The following is a 20430-nucleotide window of genomic DNA, read 5'->3' on the forward strand; positions in this document are numbered from 1 at the left end:
GTTCCGCTTTCTCGCAAAAGTATCAACGCGCTAGGACTTAGAGCAAGTACAATAAGGTACAGTCAGCAGGTTGTAAGAATTAAAATATTATATTTTTGCTGAGTTGGATGAGAGAGAAAAGAAGAAAGAAGGGAAGCGGGTTCTTCATGAAGAGCTAGCTCCAGCATGTGCTTCTAGGTGCTTTGTGAGAATGAAAGATGGGGTATATATGATAAAAGTAGTACTTTTTTAAGCTAATTATTGTACAAGCTAGCTATAAGATGACCTATAAGATGGCTTATAGCCATCAGTTGCCTATACTATTAGGGAAACGTTTCTGGCCGGTGTGCCGGCCGAACCGTTCGGCCGGCCGCATGCGACCCGCGCGTTGAGCGCTGATTAGGCATGCAACATTTTTCCGTCTAAATTGTTGCAACCAGCGTTCATATTTGCTACTAGCGTTTTTCATTTGTTACATCTGTCCGTTAAAAAAGCTGCATCCACAGTTGGTTGCAACTCGAGTTCGTTGGTTTTTTGCTACAACCGGCGTTTTGACTTTTGCTACAACCGGCATCATTTTTTGCTCCAACCGTTCATTAAAAAAGTTGCATCCACGTTCACGTAGATATTTGTTACAACCGGCGTTTAACTTTTGCTACCACGCACCATCAGCTTCGTTTTTTTGCTACGATCACGTAGATTTTTTTTTACTACAAATTTTCTTTTTGTTGCAACCGTTGAAAAAATTACTGCATCGCGTCGAAATTTTGCTGCATCGGGATAAAAATATTGCATGAAGATCTAACAGTGCGGACGCGCGGCGGTTGGTGGATCATGCGTCCGGCGCGTCGACACAGAGCACTGGCCATACTATTAACCTTGCTCTTAGTGGTTAGGTCGTGGTTTACAAGGCTGCCAGCCCCCATCCTTCAGGGCTTCAGGCCATCTTCGCCTCAGGAAAAAGAAAATAGTGCATGCCTATTATCATTGTTGTTCCCTTAATCGCATGACGCCTGCGTCTGCCTCACCGTGTCTGTCGCTAGATCGCCTACCCGACGGCCCCTACGAGGTTACAAACGGCCGACCGACAACCGATCAACACCACACGTCGGGGCACATACGACAATCCCATGTTCAACTGATGCACATGCCCTGTTCCTCCGTTCATCTCTCAGGTATGCTCTTCTCTTGCCCAGATCGAAAAATGTATTGGTAATTCTACGAGATGATTGATTAAGTAACCATATGAAAAATCTATTAGTACTTTCTTCTATCTTTTTTAATGAATTGGATCCCTAAGGGATACGACTCGAAAAAAAAAGTATTTAATGTAGTTACTCATTCAAATTTCAAACTCCAAATGGATTTATAGGACAATTTTTTAAGATAGTTACTTCCATATCAAAGATATTCAATGTAGTTACTCATTCAAATTTCAAGATTTGCTCCTTTTCAATTTTCTGATTTTTTTTTTAGGGAAAAATTTACGCCAAAAATATTACGACCCCACTTTCATCCCATCCTAGGCCCCCAAATTTCTGAAGACGGTCCTGGACTCAAGTTATCAAGCTTAATTATTTAGGAGGATGTTGATTCTCGTACAACTCAGGGATTTAAATTGAAATAAATCTAAAAAAATGCAAGCTTCAATGTCAAATCTGAGATTTGAGCTCTAGTGGGAAGGAAATATCACAGTCCTTCTAACCATCCAACCATGGATTGGTTTGCTGAACAAGACGGTATTATAGACGAACGCGTTTTTATCACACGCACATGCTTAGCTGGCTACAACCCAAGGGGTACAAGTTTTTTTTTTTGAGAAATACCAAGGAAGTGAAGGTTGTGTATCCGATCTATTTTTGCCCTGATTTCGAAGCCCAGAACAGGCCCATGATGATACGTGACGATACCTTCATACTATTTCGATACCTTCATACTATTTTGCAAACGAATCCTACATATATAATTATAATGAACCCACAAACTAGTTAGAGCATCTCTAGTGGATGGTGTATATGAAGGTGGATGGTAAATATACAAGATGCAAACTGAAAAACGCTTTCCAGTGGATCGTGTATACGGGCGTGCAAGTTTTACACGTCCATCCACGAGGCTACTCCTCGTGGAAATAAACACGCCTCGGCCACGCTCGTGGACGGAAACGAGCTGCTCCCGCCATCCTCCCGCCCTGCTCCTGCCATCCTCCCGCCTTCGTCCAGAGGCCATCGAAGCTCGCCGGCGACCACTCCCCTCTGGTAAGCTCTCTCCCTCCCTTCTATTTTCCATTCCCGTCGGTAGAGAGGAGGCGCGGGACGCCGGGCGGCCGACGCACCGCTGGCCAGATCTGGGGACGGCGGCGCGCGCCATGGAGAGGGGAGGGCGGGGAGAGAGGGGCGGGGGGAGGGCGGTGGCGCTGCGTGCGGGGCGGCGCTGCGTGCGGGGCGAGATGCAGGGGCGGGGCGGCGCTGCGTGCGGGGCGAGATGCAGGGGCGGGGCGGCGCTGCGTGCGGGGCGAGATGCAGGGGGCGCGGGCGAGATGCAGGGGCGGGGCGGCGCTGCGTGCGGGGCGAGATGTAGGGCGGGGCTACAATGCGCTGTTAATTGCTGTTAGTTGTCGTTATTGCAGAATTTGCTGTCGGATTGCTGTTAATTGTTGTTAATTGCTGTTATTGCAGAATTTGATGTCCATTGCTGTTAATTGCTGTTATTGCAGAATTTGATGTCCATTGATAGCTGCATTACAAATATAGCCGTTTGAAAATATATTCGTTGAAATATACACGTCCTAATTTACACGTTCCATTGAAAAATTGGAACGTGTATAATTTAACAACGTGTATATAGACGTGTAAATGAAGATATACATGTTCAAATTTACACCATCAACTAGAGATGCTCTTATAACTGGGTAGAGCCAAACGGATAGAAGGAAAGGGTTGTGAGTTCGAATCTTAGTATAGATATAGTCATATAGATATATTCAGTCTTTCCCTGCAAAAAAAAAAAGGGTCTGACAGAGTTATAAAAAGGGGCACACAGAAAAAGTAGCACCGATGATCATTGCTTAGTGCTCAGAATAATGCAAGCGGGAGCAGCACAGCACCTACAAAGCATGTGCTCCACCGTCGGGTCACGTACCCAGCAAGATCACCACACATGTTTGTTTTGCTTTTAGAAGAAGATTACCACATAAGTTAGTCAACGCATGAGAGCCATGCATTCATCTCGTTTATGCAGCGCTGCCGACTGATCTACAGCCATACATTCCACCTCGTTTGTGTGGCGCTGCCGACTGATCTACAGCCATAAATTCCATCTCGTCTATGTGGCGCTGCCGTGTTAGTTTTGTACAACGCCACTGCGTCCATACATTCGCATGCCCCATCCGTTTGGAAGGAGAAAATCCATGCAGACCTTACGTCTACCAAACAAAAGTTGCGTACCACAAAGCAGACAAGTCAGCAAAAGCTCCAATGGAAACATTAGCATAATAATCCGATAGAAAACACAAAATTAAATATCAGCCCAGCCGTAATTAAATATGAGCCCAGCTACGGCCGCCAATCCTAGTGCTGCTATTAGTATCGCAGCTTACAACAAGGCCTGTTCTGGACACACAAGGAAACAAGAGTTGGTAATGTGGCATGGTTCTGCATCAGCCAGCGGTCAGCAGCCATTTTCTAATCAACAGTCTCGTCGTCCTTGTCAGTTGCCTGCGGACCGGTGGACGAAGGGGAGTAGCCCGGTGCAGTCGGGGAGTAGCTTGCGCTGGGGCTGCACGCTCAAAACCGCAATTGTCAGAAGAGCTAATTGCGCACTTTCATCAGGGGTAAATGAGATAAACCTCACGCATTATTTACCTGTAGTTCGGAGATGTCGGGCTGTAATCTGGGCTAGGTCCACCGGAGCTAGTGTGCGGGCTGCAGCACTCACGCAATGAGTTAGGAAACCCATGTATTATTGTTGCAGCAACAGCATTTCTCTAAGTTAAAAACAAGGGGTGATTATCAACAGAAATGGGCTCACCTTGTCGGGCTGTATGACGGGCTTGGTTGTGCATAAGATGGTGAGGTGGGCGAGTAGGTCGGTGAGGTCGGACTGGAGAGGAGAAACGGAGATGTAATCAAAATAGAGCATAGACATGCATGGAGCACAACACCAAAAGGAAAGTAGTCTATCTATCAACAGAATACCTGTAGTTCGGAGAAGTCTGACTGTACGGGCTCATCATCCTTGGGCTGCTCGGAGAATAAGCATGTGAAGGACTGTACTTGGCCGAAGAAGGATTGTAGCTCGGTGAAGTTGGGCTGTAGTTCGGTGAAGTAGGGCTGTAGCTCGGTGACGTCGGGCTGTAACCAGGCGATGTAGGGCTGTATGCAGGCGATGTAGGGCTGTATGAGGGCGAAGTAGGGCTGTATGAGGGGGATGTAGGGCTGTATGAGGGCGACGTCGGGCTGTATGAGGGCGAAGTCGGGCTGTATGAGGGAGATGTAGGGCTGTATGAGGGAGAAGTTGGGCTGTATGATGGAGAAGTAGGGCTGTAAGATGGCGAAGTCGGGCTGTATGCAGGAGATGTCGGGCTGTATGCTGGTGAGGTCGGGCTATAAACCGGAGATGTTGGACTATAGCTCGGCGATGTGGGGCTGTAGCTTGGTGATGTGGGGCTGTAGCTCGGAGACGTGGGGCTGTAGCTCGGTGATGTGGGGCTGTAGCTCGGTGATGTTGGCGAGTATGATGGACTGGTCGGAGAGTATGATGGACTGGTCGGACTGTAGGAAGGGGAGCCAGGCGTATATGATGGAGATGTGGGACTGTAGCTGGGTGATGCAGGGCTGTATGATGGAGAAGTGGGACTGTAACCATGTCCTGGCCCTGGGCTGAACACCGGAGAAGACGGACTGTAACCACCTCCAGAGGATGGGCTGTAGTTCGACGGGACGGGTGAGAATGCCATGCCTCCAACATATGGTGAGAACTGAGCATCTGTAATGGGGGAAGCCCTGAAATTTGGACTCAGCATTGGTGACATCATTCCTCCATCACGGTACGGTGTCGCAGACATGGGCGAACGCGCTGGTGTCATGCCGTAGTCCAGACCTTCAACATAGCTTGGGAGTTGAAGCTCAATGGCTTGCTGCAGCATCTGGTCATTCAGATACAATCCACAACCTCCTGTACCAATAGGAGCAAGCTGGCCAAGCATAATGTTCTCGGTGACACCTCTCAGGTAATCAGATTCCGCATATACAGCAGCATCAAGCAAGATATCCACTGTTTCTTCAAAAGAACACCTCATGAGGGGCCCTGTGTCATTACGATTTATACCATGCCTAGTAATAGCCATCAGGTGACCTCTGTATGTCATCGTATCACAGAGAATGGCCAGATGCCTGTAGTTCACATAAGACCCGTCAAAAGATATGACCACCCTCAGCTCATCCAAGAGAGACCTGCGGACAGCCTCAATCCCAAGAACCTCAATCACTTCAATCAAATGGTTGCTTGTTGTCCTTGTAGAATCAACATCCTCATGACACATAACGGCCAAGAGGTTTACACCTTCTGTATCAAGCATCCACTCGTTATCTGGTTTGAAACCTTCACTTTCATCAAATTTATTAACCTTCCCGTATTTGATGAAGACCTTGTTAATATCTGGAATGCCTCGGAGGGCCATCTCAGTCAACATATTACCCTCAATCTTCTTGAGGAAGACGTCATCCTCAGCAGATTCATCCTGTATTTCTCCTTTTGGAGCTTCGTCATTGGTAATGCGGACACGAAGGATGAGCTTATCTGCATTATCATCATTGAATATGCATGACAAGTCATCATCAAATTCATGATTGATCTTCTCTGCAATATCAGCCATGCTCAATTTCTTATCAACCATCATCTCACGGTTCAGCTCAATACGCAGCAGCCAAGGAGAGATCTTATCCGGGTCAATATCCTCATCAGGCATTTCATAATATGACCTGACAAATTCCACATCCTCTTCAATGATGGTGCCTAGAGGATCAGGATCATACCATATCTCAGTGGCATGGGTCACACTACGTAGTGTGGTGTACTCCAAGGCACACTGGACATTCTTAGCCAATTCTTTCTTCTTGCTCACCTCAGGCTTTAGGAAAACAGATAGAGATGGAGTCTTTATCTTCTTTGCGACATTAATGATCTCTCTTAACCTGGGAACCCCAAGGGTAACATTCTTAGCACTAACACCAGCATAATGGAAAGTATTCAGAGTCATCTGAGTTGCCGGTTCTCCAATGGACTGTGCAGCCACACATCCAATCATTTCACCAGGAGCTACCAAAGACTGGAGGAATCTCGATTCAATCTCACCAATGACCCATTCAAAAGATTCCTTTGTAAGCCTGTATTCTTTCAATACCCTCTTGCTAGCAAATGTGCTACGAAGCAGGATATTGAAGAATAAAGTAGCGTTCTTCTGAGCTTCGATGCTCATGGCATCATCACCAGGGACAACCTTAAGTCTTTCTTGCAGCTTATCTATCGCTTCCACAATTTCCATTGGGTGCATGTCAGAAGGTCTTCTTAAGTCAATCTTGAAAGTCTTCTGAGCATTCCAGATAAGCCGCTTGAGGTTGACAGGCATAGGCCATGTATTGTCGCCAGTTGTGGTAATTTCAGTCCCAAGCTGCAATCTGTCAGCTTCTAATTTCTGAACCTCTGCCTCAAACACATTTCTGAATTCACGAATGGTCTTCAAATCATCAACATGGTCAGGCAACATGTAAGTAGGCCTCCAGTTCTCATCATCAAGTTCATAACGAAATACATTATCAAACTCGGCCTTTTTCATCTTCAGGGAGTCCAATTTCTGTGATTCAATCCAAACAGCATCCATGCCATCTTCTCCATACAAGAATTGAATAACATCACCCAGCGAATTTCGAACAGTACCATCATATTTCACCATAATGTCCTCCATAGCCTTCACGAGCCTCCGTTGTATATATCCCGTCTCGGAGGTTTTCACAGCAGTATCAATCAAACCTTCTCTACCACCCATAGCATGGAAGAAAAATTCCTGTGGTGTCAGACCTCGAAGGTAGGAGTTCTCAACAAACCCACGACTTTCGGGGCCGTAGTCATCTTTCGTGAAGTGGGGCAATGTACGATCAACAAAACCAAATGGAATCCGCTTGCCCTCAACATTCTGCTGTCCGACACAAGCAGTCATTTGCGAAATATTAATGAAACTGCCTTTTGAGCCTGCAGTGACCATAGCTTTCAAATTGTTGCTCTCAGACAAACTCTTCTGAGCACTACTTCCAGCATCATCACGAGCCTTGTTAAGAACCTAACATGGAAAATGGATGTCAAAATAAGTCCACCAAAAAACTGATGACTTGGCTTACTCCTTCCAAAATGGAAAAATCGGAGTCTCCCAAAAAAAATGATGGAAGGATCAAAGTCTTCCAAATGGAAGAATAAAACTCTCCCAAAAACCTTCCCAGATGAAAGAACCAAACAAGGACATTCAGCAGTACCTGATTTACTCGGTTTTCAAATGATTCCATCATTGTGCGTCCTGGCTCAGGTTCCAAGTTCTTCTCTTGTGCTTGCTTAATTAGCTCCTTCACCTCATTCTTAGCTGTTCCAATTGTCTCGTTAATCTTCTCCATAGTAGCTGCATCTGCAATTGTATCCCCAATACCAATGCTGAAACCGTTTTGCAGAAGCCAGTAGTTGACCAGCCACTGTGTATGACCCAAGAACTTCCGTGCAGCATCTGGTCCTACCTCTTCCCTGCAAACAGTTAAAACAACCAAAATTATTCAGCAGAGAACATGTGTACCAAAAATAGCAATGCAGCGATTATTACTTACCAAATAACATGAATAAGACTTCCAGTTGATGTCCCCAGTGTTTTTTTGCAGAGTGTACCAGATAGAAGCTCTCCCTTTTCTATACGGACCATAGTATCTCCAGGTGTAATAAATCCACTTTCTGTCTCGGCATGCCAGGCTGAAAATCTTATTAAATTGATTAGCTTGGGGATAATCAAGTTGAAAACTTGTTTGCCAGTCCAAATCGGCCTTGGTCTCAAAATGGCAGGGGCAGGGACCTTCCCATCAAAATCTTCCCACCACATTAAGATGTTCATAAATACATCCTGGGAGAAATTTCAGAATATTAAGCTACAAAAACTACACAGACAATAATATTAGATGTTTAAGCAGAGTACTGTTAACCTTTTCAATAAGAGTGTCCCTTTTGGTAATTTTTCGACAACCAAGAAGTGTGTCCTGGACAATACCCATAACAGGTCTATTCGCTTGAGGTGAGACAATACATTTTGGCACCATCATCAACTCTAAAACTTCAGCTCTGGTCTCAAATGACTGAGGAACATGCATATTCATTTCATCCCCATCAAAATCAGCATTGTATGGTGATGTGACAGAAAGGTTCAGGCGGAAAGTTGAGTAGGGCATAATTTTAATACGATGACCCATGATAGACATTTTGTGAAGACTTGGTTGCCGGTTGAAAAGAACAAAATCTCCATCATTGAGGTGTCTTTCCACCTGAGAAGTCAATCATAAAACAAGTGAGAGCCAAAACAAAAGGCAGTTTTTGTTATGTCACCATTAAAACAAAAGATGCTGCAACTATGTCAGCACTAACCTTGTAACCCAGCTCCAAATGCTGATCACTACTTTTCTTCACATAGCGAAGATCCAACCTCTGACCATCTTCCCTGATAATGTACTTTGCACCTGTCTTACCTGGGGGAGGGTGAGGCCCATATTCTACTAGTTCTTTCAACCTTGTATGATCAGATTTAGACATAAATTATCAAACATCAATTCAAAAACAGTGATTACATAAGATGCCTCAATAACAGAAACTTAACCTACCTCTCGATGTTATATGGAGTGACAGTTTCTGGGTATGTCAGATTCAAAGCAATACTCCATGGCACCCCCAATTGATCAATGTTGATATTCGGATCTGGTGTGATGACAGTACGAGCTGAGAAATCAACACGCTTCCCCATTAAGTTTCCTCTAATCCGACCTTCTTTTGCTTTCAGCCTGCTGCATATTGACTTAATAGGCCTTCCAGAACGCTGAGTGGCCTGGATATTTCGACAACAGATAATAAGGATAACTTGTCCCTTAGTGATTAACATGGAGAGTGCACTTATAGACTACTCACCCTTGGTTGTCCAGGGAGATCATTGTCGAAGTACGTTGCAATGTGAAACTGCAACAACTGAGCAAACTCTGTTATGATGTGAGCTGGGGCTCCATTTCTCTCTTGCCTCCTCAAATTCTCATTATGTCGAATTATCATCGCTAATTGATGAGTCAAATCATCCTGTCAAAACAGAAGAAACAGTGAGTGAGAGGGTGGGACCTGTGAATAAACCATAGGATCCGTCCATAATAATTTTAGTACTGGGCTAACCTCACTTCTGGAGGAAGTATCCATCATGACAGATGGTCTCACAGGCGGTGGAGGAATTGGAAGGACTTGCAGTATCATCCAATCAGGACGAGCATATTTAGGGTTCAGGCCCAACAAAAGACAGTCCTCATCACTTATACGCTTGAGAACATTAAGGACCTGCCCCAACAAACAGTGATGTGAGCCATGTGGTTAACTGAAAATTCATAGAACCTACTGAACTGAGTAAGGATAATGTAAATACCCTCTCGGCAGAGAGAATTTGCTTTCGCTCCACTGGTTCAGGGAGTTGATCTTGATCATCACTTTTCTTCTTTGTTGCTTTAAATTCTGCAACCATCTTCATACCATCAACTGTGATATTTGGCTGCTGAGCACCACAACCACTTCTTTTCTTCACTGGCTCATCAGTGTCCTGCTGATCTTGAACGTCAAGTTCATCACCCCCAGCACAAATCTTTTTACTCTTGCAAGCATCATATATTCTTCTTAATCTATGTTTTGGGTTCCTGATTTTCAGAGCCTGCTTGAACTTGGTCTCCTCCTGCAAGATATCACTGATAAATAACATGCCAAGATCAAGGCACACAACCATAAATGGTCCGCGCTGTGACGATGTTTAGTAGCTAACATGCAAGAACAACCTTGTTCAGAATTCATGAGAAAACTCCAAAGTTGAGTGTAATTAAGTTGCGTGATTATGATTATTTTACCAAAGACAATAATTAACAAAACAGGCATTGCTACGGGGACACATCATCAATGCATTGTTCTTTTGTCTGATGCGGTTCTACCAATGCAGGCTCTATTGAAATTTCAGAAAGATAATCTTGGCTTTTAATGTTGAGTTCCAGGTCCATAACAAACATGCAACAACAACAAAGTAAGTCCAGCAGCACCACTGGCGGCACGAGGGGTATTCCTGGGACTTCCCTGGAATACCCAAGATTTGGGCTATTTTTTTAATAGGCATCTCCTAATCTAATCAGCCTACTCTCTGTTTCCCCAGATCCCCTTCCCTCGATCCCTTTCCTGCAGCCCTGCTCGCTGCTCCCCTCCCCTCCCCTCGTTCCCTCCCCTGCTGCCTGCTCCCAAGTCCCAACCCTAAACTCCGCGCCGCCGGCCCTCTCCCTCTCCTCCAATCCGGCTCTCCTTCCCGCCCCTCCGGCAGTCCGGCGACCCGGCGACGGCGACGCGGCGACGCCCGGCCGGCCGCTCCCCTGCTGGCTGCAGGCTGCTGCCTGCTGCCCATCACTGCTGCTGCCGGTGGCCGCCCCCCTGCAGCGCTGCTCCAGTCCACCACTGCACCACCGCGGCTGCATCACCAGATCACCACCGCTCCAACCAATCCATCAAGAATTTTTTTTGCCCTCTATTTATTTAATTTCCACTGATTCACATTGCCTATGATAGTATGATTCACATTGCCACTGTCATTAATTTCTACTTCGTTTATGTAATCTGTGATGTAGATGAAGAAGAAGGATGTTAGCCTATTTGAATTGTGGGATAAATCTTCAAAGGCAAGGAAATTAATTTCTACATCCACACCAAGTCCACATCCACACCAAGTCTACATCCACACCAAGTCCACAACCGGATGTTGAGGTTGAGAGCAATCTGCAGCTAGCACTAGTGCAAATACATGATGAAGCTCCACAACCGGAGAGGGAGAGATGCTCCCCGACCCCAATTTTAGAAGATGATGAAGCGGCAGCTCTGGAACGCGATCCTGGCAAGCGAGTACCTATATCTTCGTATCATGTTAATGATCAGGATAGAGTTAGAAGGAGATAGATTGACTTGGGAGCTTGTCAGCCAAAGGATCATAAGTTTGAGATCAAAGATTTTAGTGGACATTCTCGTCGCCTTTGCCCTACTTGGTTTAAGGATCATAAGTGGCTTGAGTATAGTGTGCAAGAAGAGGCTGCTTTTTGCTTTGTTTGCTATTTGTTCAAGGATAAAACAAAAAGTCCCGGAGGAGATGCATTTGTGAATGGCGGGTTTAATAATTGGAACATGAAAGCAAGATTGAAGAGGCATACTGGTACCGTTAGTAGTGCTTACGCTGAAGCTCAAGAAAAATATGACATGTTCACTACACCACAAACATCAATTCGGGGGTCTATTGCTTCAAACACCTCATAATACAAGGCTTTGTATAAACAGCGTTTGACATGGACACTGAAGTTTGTGAGAATTCTGTTGCGCCAAGGCTTGGCATTTAGAGGACATGGAAGTAAGTGAAGACTCACTAAACAAAGGAAATTTCCTTGAGCTTATAAATTGGCTAGCTGGAAATTTTGAAGTGGTGATTGTACTTGGTTCTTTCAGCAGCCACTTGTTAAATGTCCTTGAGCTTCTAAATTGGCTAGCTGGAAACTTTGAAGTGGTGATTGTACTTGGTTCTTTCAGCAGCTTGCACACTTGTTAAATGCTCTTGGCATGTCTTGTAAAAAGATGAGAATGCTTCAGATAGCTCAGGCTGAAGAACTCATTGATGCATTGGAATTGAAAGAAGTAGAAACAGGGAGTGGGCTGAATCAGGAAATGGGTTTGGGAAGGCCATGTGATACACGTTGGGGCTCTCACTTCAAAACTGTGAACAATGTCATCTCTATGTATGGTGCACTACGGCGAGTCCTTCGCAAGATTGGAGACGAGTACCATGGTACGGAGGCACAAGCGACTCTTTCCATAGAGACAATATTTTGATCATTTAAGTTTGTTTTCATGGCACACTTGATGCAAGAAATATTTGGATACACAGATGAGTTGTGTAGAGCTTCGCAAAAGCAAGACGAAGATATTGTTCATGCTATTGAGCTTGTTCGTGACACAAAGTATTACTTGGAGGCTTTGAGGACCGATGCTGGATGGGATGATTTTCTCACAAAGGTCACACCTTTCTGTACAAAGCATAAGACCAAAGTTGTTGATATGGAGGGTCCTTACTTTCCTGCCGGCCGGCTAGAAGGGGTTTATGTAATGGTCCGATCAATTACCACCGGTTCAAGGTTGATATGTTTGTGGGTGTCATTGATAGGCAAATCAGTGAGCTGAATGGCAGATTTGATGAGGTAAACACGGAGCTACTTTCTTGCATGGCAGCATTCTGCCCACTTCATCTATTTGCTGCTTATGACCAAGAGAAGTTGGTTAGGCTTGCTACAAAGTTCTATACTTCTGATTTTGCAAGTGATGAACTGGCAAGACTTGCATGGCAACTAAACATGTATGTTACTAATGTGCGTAGAGATGAAAGGTTTCAAAACCTGAAAAAATTGTGTCGTCTTTCAGTTATGCTTGTTGAGACAAACAAGCATGAACAATATCATATTGTTTACAAGTTTCTTAAGTTGGTATTGATTCTACCAGTAGCTACTGCTAGTGTTGAAAGGGTATTTCTCTTTAATGAGCTATGTGAAGAATAAGCTAAGGAACAAAATGGGTGATGAATATTTGAACAATTGTTTGGTTACATTTGTTGAGAGAGAATTTTTCAATTAAGTGAAGGATGAAGATGTCATCAATCTCTTCCAAAAAGGCGACCGCGGAGTTATATTATAAGGATATCATCACTTTATCAATCAAAAGATACTTATGTATTCATGTTGTTATGGTCTGATACATTGAAATATTGTTATTGCCGTTATGCTAGTGTTGTTTTGTTCATATATTGCTAGTGTTGTGTTTTTTAGTTCATATATTACATTTAGAGCAAAAAAAATTGAATGAATACCCAGCCTTCATTTCCTGGCGCCGCCACTGAGCAGCACCCCTACTCCCTCCCCGATCGTTGTTTAACGGGACAAAAGCAAAAAAAAACTCTTTCTAGCAGCTCCCCGATCTCCTCCCCGTTTTTCCGGTCTCCCCGATCTAGAGCCCCAACTCCCCTGTATATCGGGGAATCGGAGACCTCCCAATCCTCTCCATGGTCACGCGTGCACGCCAACTGCCGATCCAGAATAGTCCTTCCCACCATCCAGCCGTTCAAGAGAGAGAGAGAGAGGGGGGAGGGGGCTGGACGCCCATATCGGCACTAGATGGTACAGCACAGCAACTCCGAAGCAGGGGGGTGGGGGCTGGGCGTCCGAAATGGAGAAGCGCGAGGCAGAGGAGGCGACTTAGAGGAGCGTGTGCGTGCATGCATCATGGAGGGCGGACGGCCTGGGGAGTGCGAGCGCGTCGGAGAGGAGGCGTCCCACTGCTCGTTGGGGGTGCGAGGCGCTGCGTGTTGGGCTTGCTCTTCCGGAAGCAACGCTGCAGCTGCTGCATCGTGCTACTTGCATGAGATATTGGGAGAGAGAGAGATTGAGAGATGAGAGAGGTCTGGCTGGGGTAGGGAATTGAGGATTTCTACTGAGCAGTTGGGCTGCTGCTATTTTATTGTTATGTTGTGCTGCTATTTTTGTGTGACAGAAATTGACAGGGCAAGGACTTCGGTTGTTGATTTAAGCATAGATATGTGATGTGTTGTTGCTATTATTTGTATCTCTGGCATTAATTCTCGATGTATATGTATATGTGTTGTGATAGAAACTAGAAAGTCAACAAGATTACGATCTTTTACAAAATAATGGTAGTTATAGGATATTGTTAATATATAGAATGGGGGAGATGTTTTAGGGGAACTCCTGGGGCTGAACAAATTTTAAGGTAGAATCTTTTTAAGAGAACCCCCGATTTTTAGATATTGGGGAGAAACTTCTAAGGGAATCCCTGATTGATACAGGGGAGAAATTTTAGGGGTGGGCTGGAGCTGGACTTGCTCTTGGTCCCAAACAAGTTGGGGTAAGGCTAGAGCTGAACCCCATAAGATCGCGAGACCAACTCATGGTTCTAGCACGTGGACAGGTAACTTCCACGCACCCCTGTCCATTGCTAGTTCTTTGGTGATATTCCAGTCATTCAGATCTCTCTTTGCGGACCCCTCCCATGTCAAGTTTGGTCTACCCCGACCTCTCTTGACGTTATCGGCATGCATTAACCATCCTCTATGCACTGTCTGAAGACCTGTGTTGTATATGCCCAAACAATCGCAGACGATGTTGGACAAGCTTCTCTCCAATCGGTGCTACCCCAACTCTATCGCATACTATGTTCAGGATATCGGTAACTGGTACGATATCGGTCGGGTGCTGAGTAGGGATAAATAGGCAAATTTTCCAGTTAATTGGCCGATAAATCAGTTATTCGGCCAATAAATCAGTTAATCAGCTATTTGATGACCCACCGAGATGCCAATTAACTGGCCGATATTTGGAACAATGATCATGTATATCATCAGTCCATAACAAACGATGCAAGAAGTCTAAATCAGTTGCATGTACAGGTTTATCGCACCTAACCAAAAAGATTCTGTGAAGTGAACAGATGCAAATTGGACAAACATAAGTGAGAATTACGATTGTTACGATTTCAGTTTAGCTTGTCTGGCACATCAGGGACTACTTTCAGTTTACCTTAGATATGCACCAAACAACAACCTAGTAAAATGCACACCAGACGGACAGAGGGATCACGTACCTCATCCGCCAGGATCTTGGAACAGTTGAAGCACACACAGCGCATTATGGAGAGTACAGTCTTGATGAAGCCAATGTGAAACATTGGCTTTGCAAGCTCAAGGTGGCCAAAGTGGCCAGGGCACTCAGCCATCCCAGCCATACACGTATCACACTTGATCTTCCGGTCAATGGTACCCAAACGAGGGTCACTCAAACCCCCAGGCTTTGCCTTCCCCCTCTCCATAGTCTCTGCATGCTCTATAACCACCACTGACATTTGTCTCTACAAAAAAAAAAAGCAAAGCAACACAAAATCTATCAATTCAATTATACACATTTCGTTGGGCACTCCATACGGACCAGATGAGGAGGCACTCCTCCCACCATCATTACAACGGTCAATGGTCTTTTGAACTAAACAAATCATACTATTAAACCATCTCAAATCCATCTTATTAGATATATTCTGCAAATTTGTAGTACAAGACGAGCAACCGGATGTGTGTAACCTTATTAAAATTTCTATTGAACATGACCCAATCGAAAGCACTGTAAAATCATGTGTAATGATAAACAAACTGTGCAAACTGCTAAGCACAACCAAACTGCCAAGCTCATAGCAAACACAAATGCCTCACAAGTAATGAGAACATTTGCATTTTGTTGGATTGGTTAAAACTTTGATGTACATATAATACAAGTGCGAAGTTGAACTCGGCCAAATATCCCACTTGAATAGTATTACATGGAGTACAACTTGTAGCTCAAACCGAACTAGAGACTTACAACCAATCATTTTGCTCAGAGTTTAACTAGTTCCCCAAGTTGGCAAAACACCCACTCAACCAAACAACACGCATATAGAGTATATATTGTTCAGTGTGTTACAATGGATCAGCTTCAACATATATTTGTCAGATCAAGCTCGGCCAATTTGCTACCCAAACAACACCGCATATCGAACTGAAGCTAACAACCAGCAACCCGATGACAGTTCATCCAGAGCTGGAAGCTAGCCAAGCCCACCCAAACCAGCTCAAGCTTCAACTCCACGCAGAGAGAAGAGAAACGAAACAGAGGCGGCGGTGGGGGTGGGGGAGGCGAGGTATTACGATTTCATCCGGGCTGAGGATGCCGAACTGCACGAGCTGCACCTTGGCCACCTCGGCCGGCGAGTACGGGAACCTCGCGTCCATTTCACCCCCACGGCGGCGCCGGCGCCACCTAGGGTTTGGGTCTCAGATCCCGCCGCCCACCGCGAGCGCGCCGCCGCCCGAAGCCTGGGCGGCTGGGCCGCACGGACAGTCACTGTCTGGGGCACGCTAAACTTTTGGGCGGCTAAAATCGAGCTCGAGTGGGATCGATCCGACCGGTCCTCGCCTTCTCCGCGAAATGGGAGGGGAAAGGGGATCGGGAGAGAGTGCGTCTGAGAAAGAGGAGAACTGGGCGAGGGTGGGGCTTAACTTATAGACGTATCCTGCGCCGGTCGGGCTATAGTGCGCCGGTGGGCGCGTGGACCTGTGGAGACGGTGTATCGATTCATCACAGTGTAGCAAACGCGGTGTAGGTGGACCGGGTGCGGGGAAGGAGGAAAGAAGGGAGTCACGGTGAGGCGGCTATGGTGCCAGTGCAGTGCAGCGCTGGATGTGCAGTGGACGGTGGAGATGAGAGTTTTGGGCGGGGTTTCCGTCGGGTCAATGCGGAACTGTCGAGAACCTGAGAGTGGCCGTGGACTCGTCGATTGTCGTGGTTTTGCTATTTTTCGGTCTATACGTTCTAATCTTTATTTTATTTTATTTTAACAGGTGTTCCTATCTTTATGATAAAGTCGAGGTCAACGATGACACATTGTACAGAAAAATTGTGTTGCATGCGACGGCCAGCAACACAATAAAACCATGAGTTGGGTGAATCCAAATAATCACAACCATTCAACCACCTATATCTAACACCACATGCCGTTTCAATGAATCATCCATTACATCACTTATAAATTAAAAACACCATTAATTGTATTATTTGTAAGAGCATGTCCAATATCATGTATACATTTGAATGTCTATATATTCATATAGATAATGGTCTAAAAAGTTTTCTTATATATACATCCAATTTTACACCAAAACGTTTATATACCGGATCATGACCTATGGGCCTTCATTAGAGAGAGGGAGAAATCATGATTGTAGTTGAGTTTGTACGATGCATTCACGTTGTCCACGTGTGGACATTGTCGAGGTCAATTTAGAGGATGCGCATGTTTGGACGACCATATAGACAAGTTGTTGGACGCTTGTTTCGGACTCACGTCGTTAAAAACGAATATAGACGTTCATATAGACAAGCTATTGGAGATGCTCTAAGGCTGGTCGTAATGGAGAATATCATATACTAGTATCATGCATATGATATTTGTGTATGATAGTATCATATGTTAGTATCATATATTACTCACAACTTAGTATAACTTTGTACTAGAACTAGTACAAAGTTGAGACACTTATTTGGGGACGGATGGAGTAGTATTTTATTTATTATCATGCATGACATATATTAACATAGCATTTATTATGATACAGTATTATAATATGATACTCAACTTTTTCTTTCTTCTTTTAATTCTATATCACATCATCAAAATTGTCTATAGTTGATATGCATGATAGTAACTATGATATTCCCATTACGACCCGTCTAAGTGATTTTGAAAACAACATTAATTGATAATTGTAACCGTTTTTAGAAATAGAGCATTGATTGTGCTTAGTCTTGGAAACAACATTAGTTGCAAAAATAATCTTTACTAGAAGGGTTGGGTGTACTTTACTACGTTTTTGGTGTTGTTGACTTCTTAAAAAAACTATTCACTCTCTTTCAGAATATAAGGTGTGTTCCTTTTTTGAAAAGTCAAACTTTTTAAATTTGATCTAATTTGTAGAGAAATATATCAAATTGGATTCATTATGAAATGAATCTCCATACTTTTTTGTTTAATATTGTGGATGACGACATTTTTTGCCCTAAAATTTGTCAAAATTAAAGAATTATAACTTTTCAAAAAACTAATACCCTTATATTTTGGAACTGATGGGATATTTAGTTTGGCGGGTGGGGGAGATGATGGAGCGTGTTCTATTTTTTTGCCTATAACTAGATCATGGATGGCGCGCGTTGCTGCGCCCATCCATTTCTTTGATATAATAATAGGAATTATGTAAATATGAGGAGACATGGAAGATGAAGTTTAATTTGCATGAACATGTTTCTTGAGGGTATTTTGTGTTAGCTCAAAAAATAATAGTACTGAAACCATATTGGGGCTTGATATTAGTTTTATAAGTCATTTCGAAATGTTTGAAGCAAAAATGTTAAAGCGTTGGAACCGGATATCAATACCAGGTACAATACTAAGACTACTTATGACCGCAAGATGAAGACACTTGAAGAAAGAGGAGTAGAAACATCATGAGAGGTCTTGGCTCAAACCCACTTCATCATCCTAAGAAAGCAAAGTTAGGACTTAGGACATCAACCCAATGCTATAGAGTTTCAAACATCACAAGTGATATATGATTAAAAAACAAATCTAATAATAATGCTTCACTGATAGAAAATATCAAAATTAAATAGTTGAGATTCATTTCACGGGGTATTGAATAGTTTGAGAAAACTTTCAGGGAGGGAACGAAGATATTCCAATGATGCTCCTTCTTTCCATGATGTTATTTCCAAAGGATTTTATTAACGCGCAAAATAATAATCTCTCAGTATCTTATATGGCATCCCAAACACAAAATAATCTATGGATGCCAACGATAGAATGAGCTATTCTAGACCTGGATGAGAAAACTATGAATTAGTCAGTCCTTGAGGAACTACTTCAACTCCAAAATTAAAAATATGCAAAGAAAGTCATCCATATATTAATTCAATAATAATGATCTGCAGCCTAGTTGGACTTACGTCAAACAACTTGTGTACACAAATTTAAAAGCTGCAAAAATTGAACTGCAATGGCACAAATTGTTGAACATAAATCTAAATGGTTATGGATTCAATATGAAGTGGGAAATCCTTTTCATAGATGCCCTACAAAACTCTTAAGATTAAATGAATTAGATTAGAGAAAATATGACATGGGAATTTATGTATCTTGCTATGTTGATGCTAAGGATAGATGAGATGCATCGTGTGATGACTTTCCAAGGGCTTCCAAGGGCGGAGACCAATCATGATGTAGTTTGTGAGGTATATATGATGGTCACCATACATGTTCAGCAACGGAGTTGCAACAGGCGGCGAGCTCATCGACTCCACTCAGTGCTCACAATGTGCAGGCCTAATAGTAAAAGACCTTACCAAAGAAGAGAAAAAACTTTATAGAACGGAGATGTGGCTCACACCTAATAGCTAAGGTATGTGTCGGCCTTGCCACTCTCCTACAGACTACATTATACAGTGGTCAGGAAATTCATCTTTGCTTAGCACTCCATGTTAACTAACCTGATTGCCTTTGCAAATAGTCAACTCATCAATATCTCTTCCAATAAAATTCGAGAACCAGCCTCAAAAAGTCCCCAAACAATATCACATAACCTGCAGCAAAAAGAGAACGATAAAACAGATTTAGGATGAGTAGGAATGATCAGATGGAAAAGATAACGGGAGGAAAAATAGATGCAGACATAGCAGCCTGGTGGAGAAGCATGGCCAGTTGACATGGTATTGAGAGACACACATAGCTTATATACATAACAGAGAAAAATTGTACCGCACCTCCACCATCCCTCACCATGGCTCCCTCTACTGCCATAAATTGCTATACGAAACACACGAGTGCTTGACTCCTCGCTTGAAAAATGGCGTATGAACTTCCTTGCATCAGTCGGTGAGACCTTCTCTACATCAATAGGCAAGAAGTGTATGTACAAGTGATCTGATCAATCATGGGGCATAAAACCATGGACGATAAAATATGCGAGGATTAGGTGTGGAGTAATTACCTGCTCAGAAGCCATATGAGAATATGAGTTGCTGAAGTAAAAATATAAAAAATTCTAAAAATCTCAAAAATATGCCCATGTCAATTGATCACAACCAACAGATATGTCACCTGTATGCACAAGTTGGATTGAGAGAAAATCAGTATAACGTAATTATTTAGTGGAAGAAGGAATCTTACATGAACTGGGGAAGGAAGTATAGGGGACCTAGTCACCTAGTTGAGCATCGTGCTGAAGGATGTTTTACTGCCAGAGTGGAAAGGATGTGTGAAGAATTGTAGGGAAGGACGTACTTGTACCGTGAGGCAGCGAAAAGGATAGGACATCCCCCGCAATGAATTTGTGAAGAGTAACCGAAGAATGATTATGGCCTTCAAATATGAGCAGAACTGTTTGATCAGATGAAGGTCGGCTTGCATCACCCGCATCCCTCCATTTGTCCCTCTGATGGATTGGCCTTGCGTTGAATGGATCGAGCGGCCTCTGCT

At 43.8% G+C, this 20430-nt stretch overlaps 1 protein-coding gene across 1 annotated transcript; it reads right to left on the bottom strand.

Moving 5' to 3' along the window:
- Nucleotides 1–3443: 3443 nt before the first annotated feature.
- LOC123407901 (DNA-directed RNA polymerase II subunit RPB1-like) lies at nt 3444–16376 on the bottom strand. Its single transcript, XM_045101142.1, has 14 exons — nt 16052–16376; nt 14959–15222; nt 9674–9973; nt 9430–9588; nt 9178–9339; nt 8877–9097; nt 8644–8785; nt 8208–8543; nt 7842–8128; nt 7503–7761; nt 4173–7312; nt 4006–4077; nt 3840–3899; nt 3444–3753 (listed from the first exon to the last, which is right to left on the bottom strand). The coding sequence occupies exons 1-14, from the start codon at nt 16133–16135 to the stop codon at nt 3660–3662; spliced, it is 5580 nt and encodes a 1859-aa protein (XP_044957077.1). The 5' UTR covers nt 16136–16376; the 3' UTR covers nt 3444–3659.
- Between the last annotated feature and the right edge of the window lie 4054 nt (nt 16377–20430).

This window comes from Hordeum vulgare, chromosome 7H, assembly GCF_904849725.1.
Source record: "Hordeum vulgare subsp. vulgare chromosome 7H, MorexV3_pseudomolecules_assembly, whole genome shotgun sequence".
Classification (NCBI taxonomy): domain Eukaryota; kingdom Viridiplantae; phylum Streptophyta; class Magnoliopsida; order Poales; family Poaceae; genus Hordeum; species Hordeum vulgare.

Excerpts from the sequence above, each read along its gene's own strand:
- LOC123407901 (XM_045101142.1), bottom strand. The coding sequence starts at position 16,135 with ATGGACGCGAGGTTCCCGTACTCGCCGGCCGAGGTGGCCAAGGTGCAG. Across the intron at positions 7,313-7,502 it reads TTGAAAACCGAGTAAATCAG|GTTCTTAACAAGGCTCGTGA; the intron begins GTACTGCTGAAT and ends TTTCCATGTTAG. Across the intron at positions 4,078-4,172 it reads CAGACTTCTCCGAACTACAG|TCCGACCTCACCGACCTACT; the intron begins GTATTCTGTTGA and ends TCTCCTCTCCAG.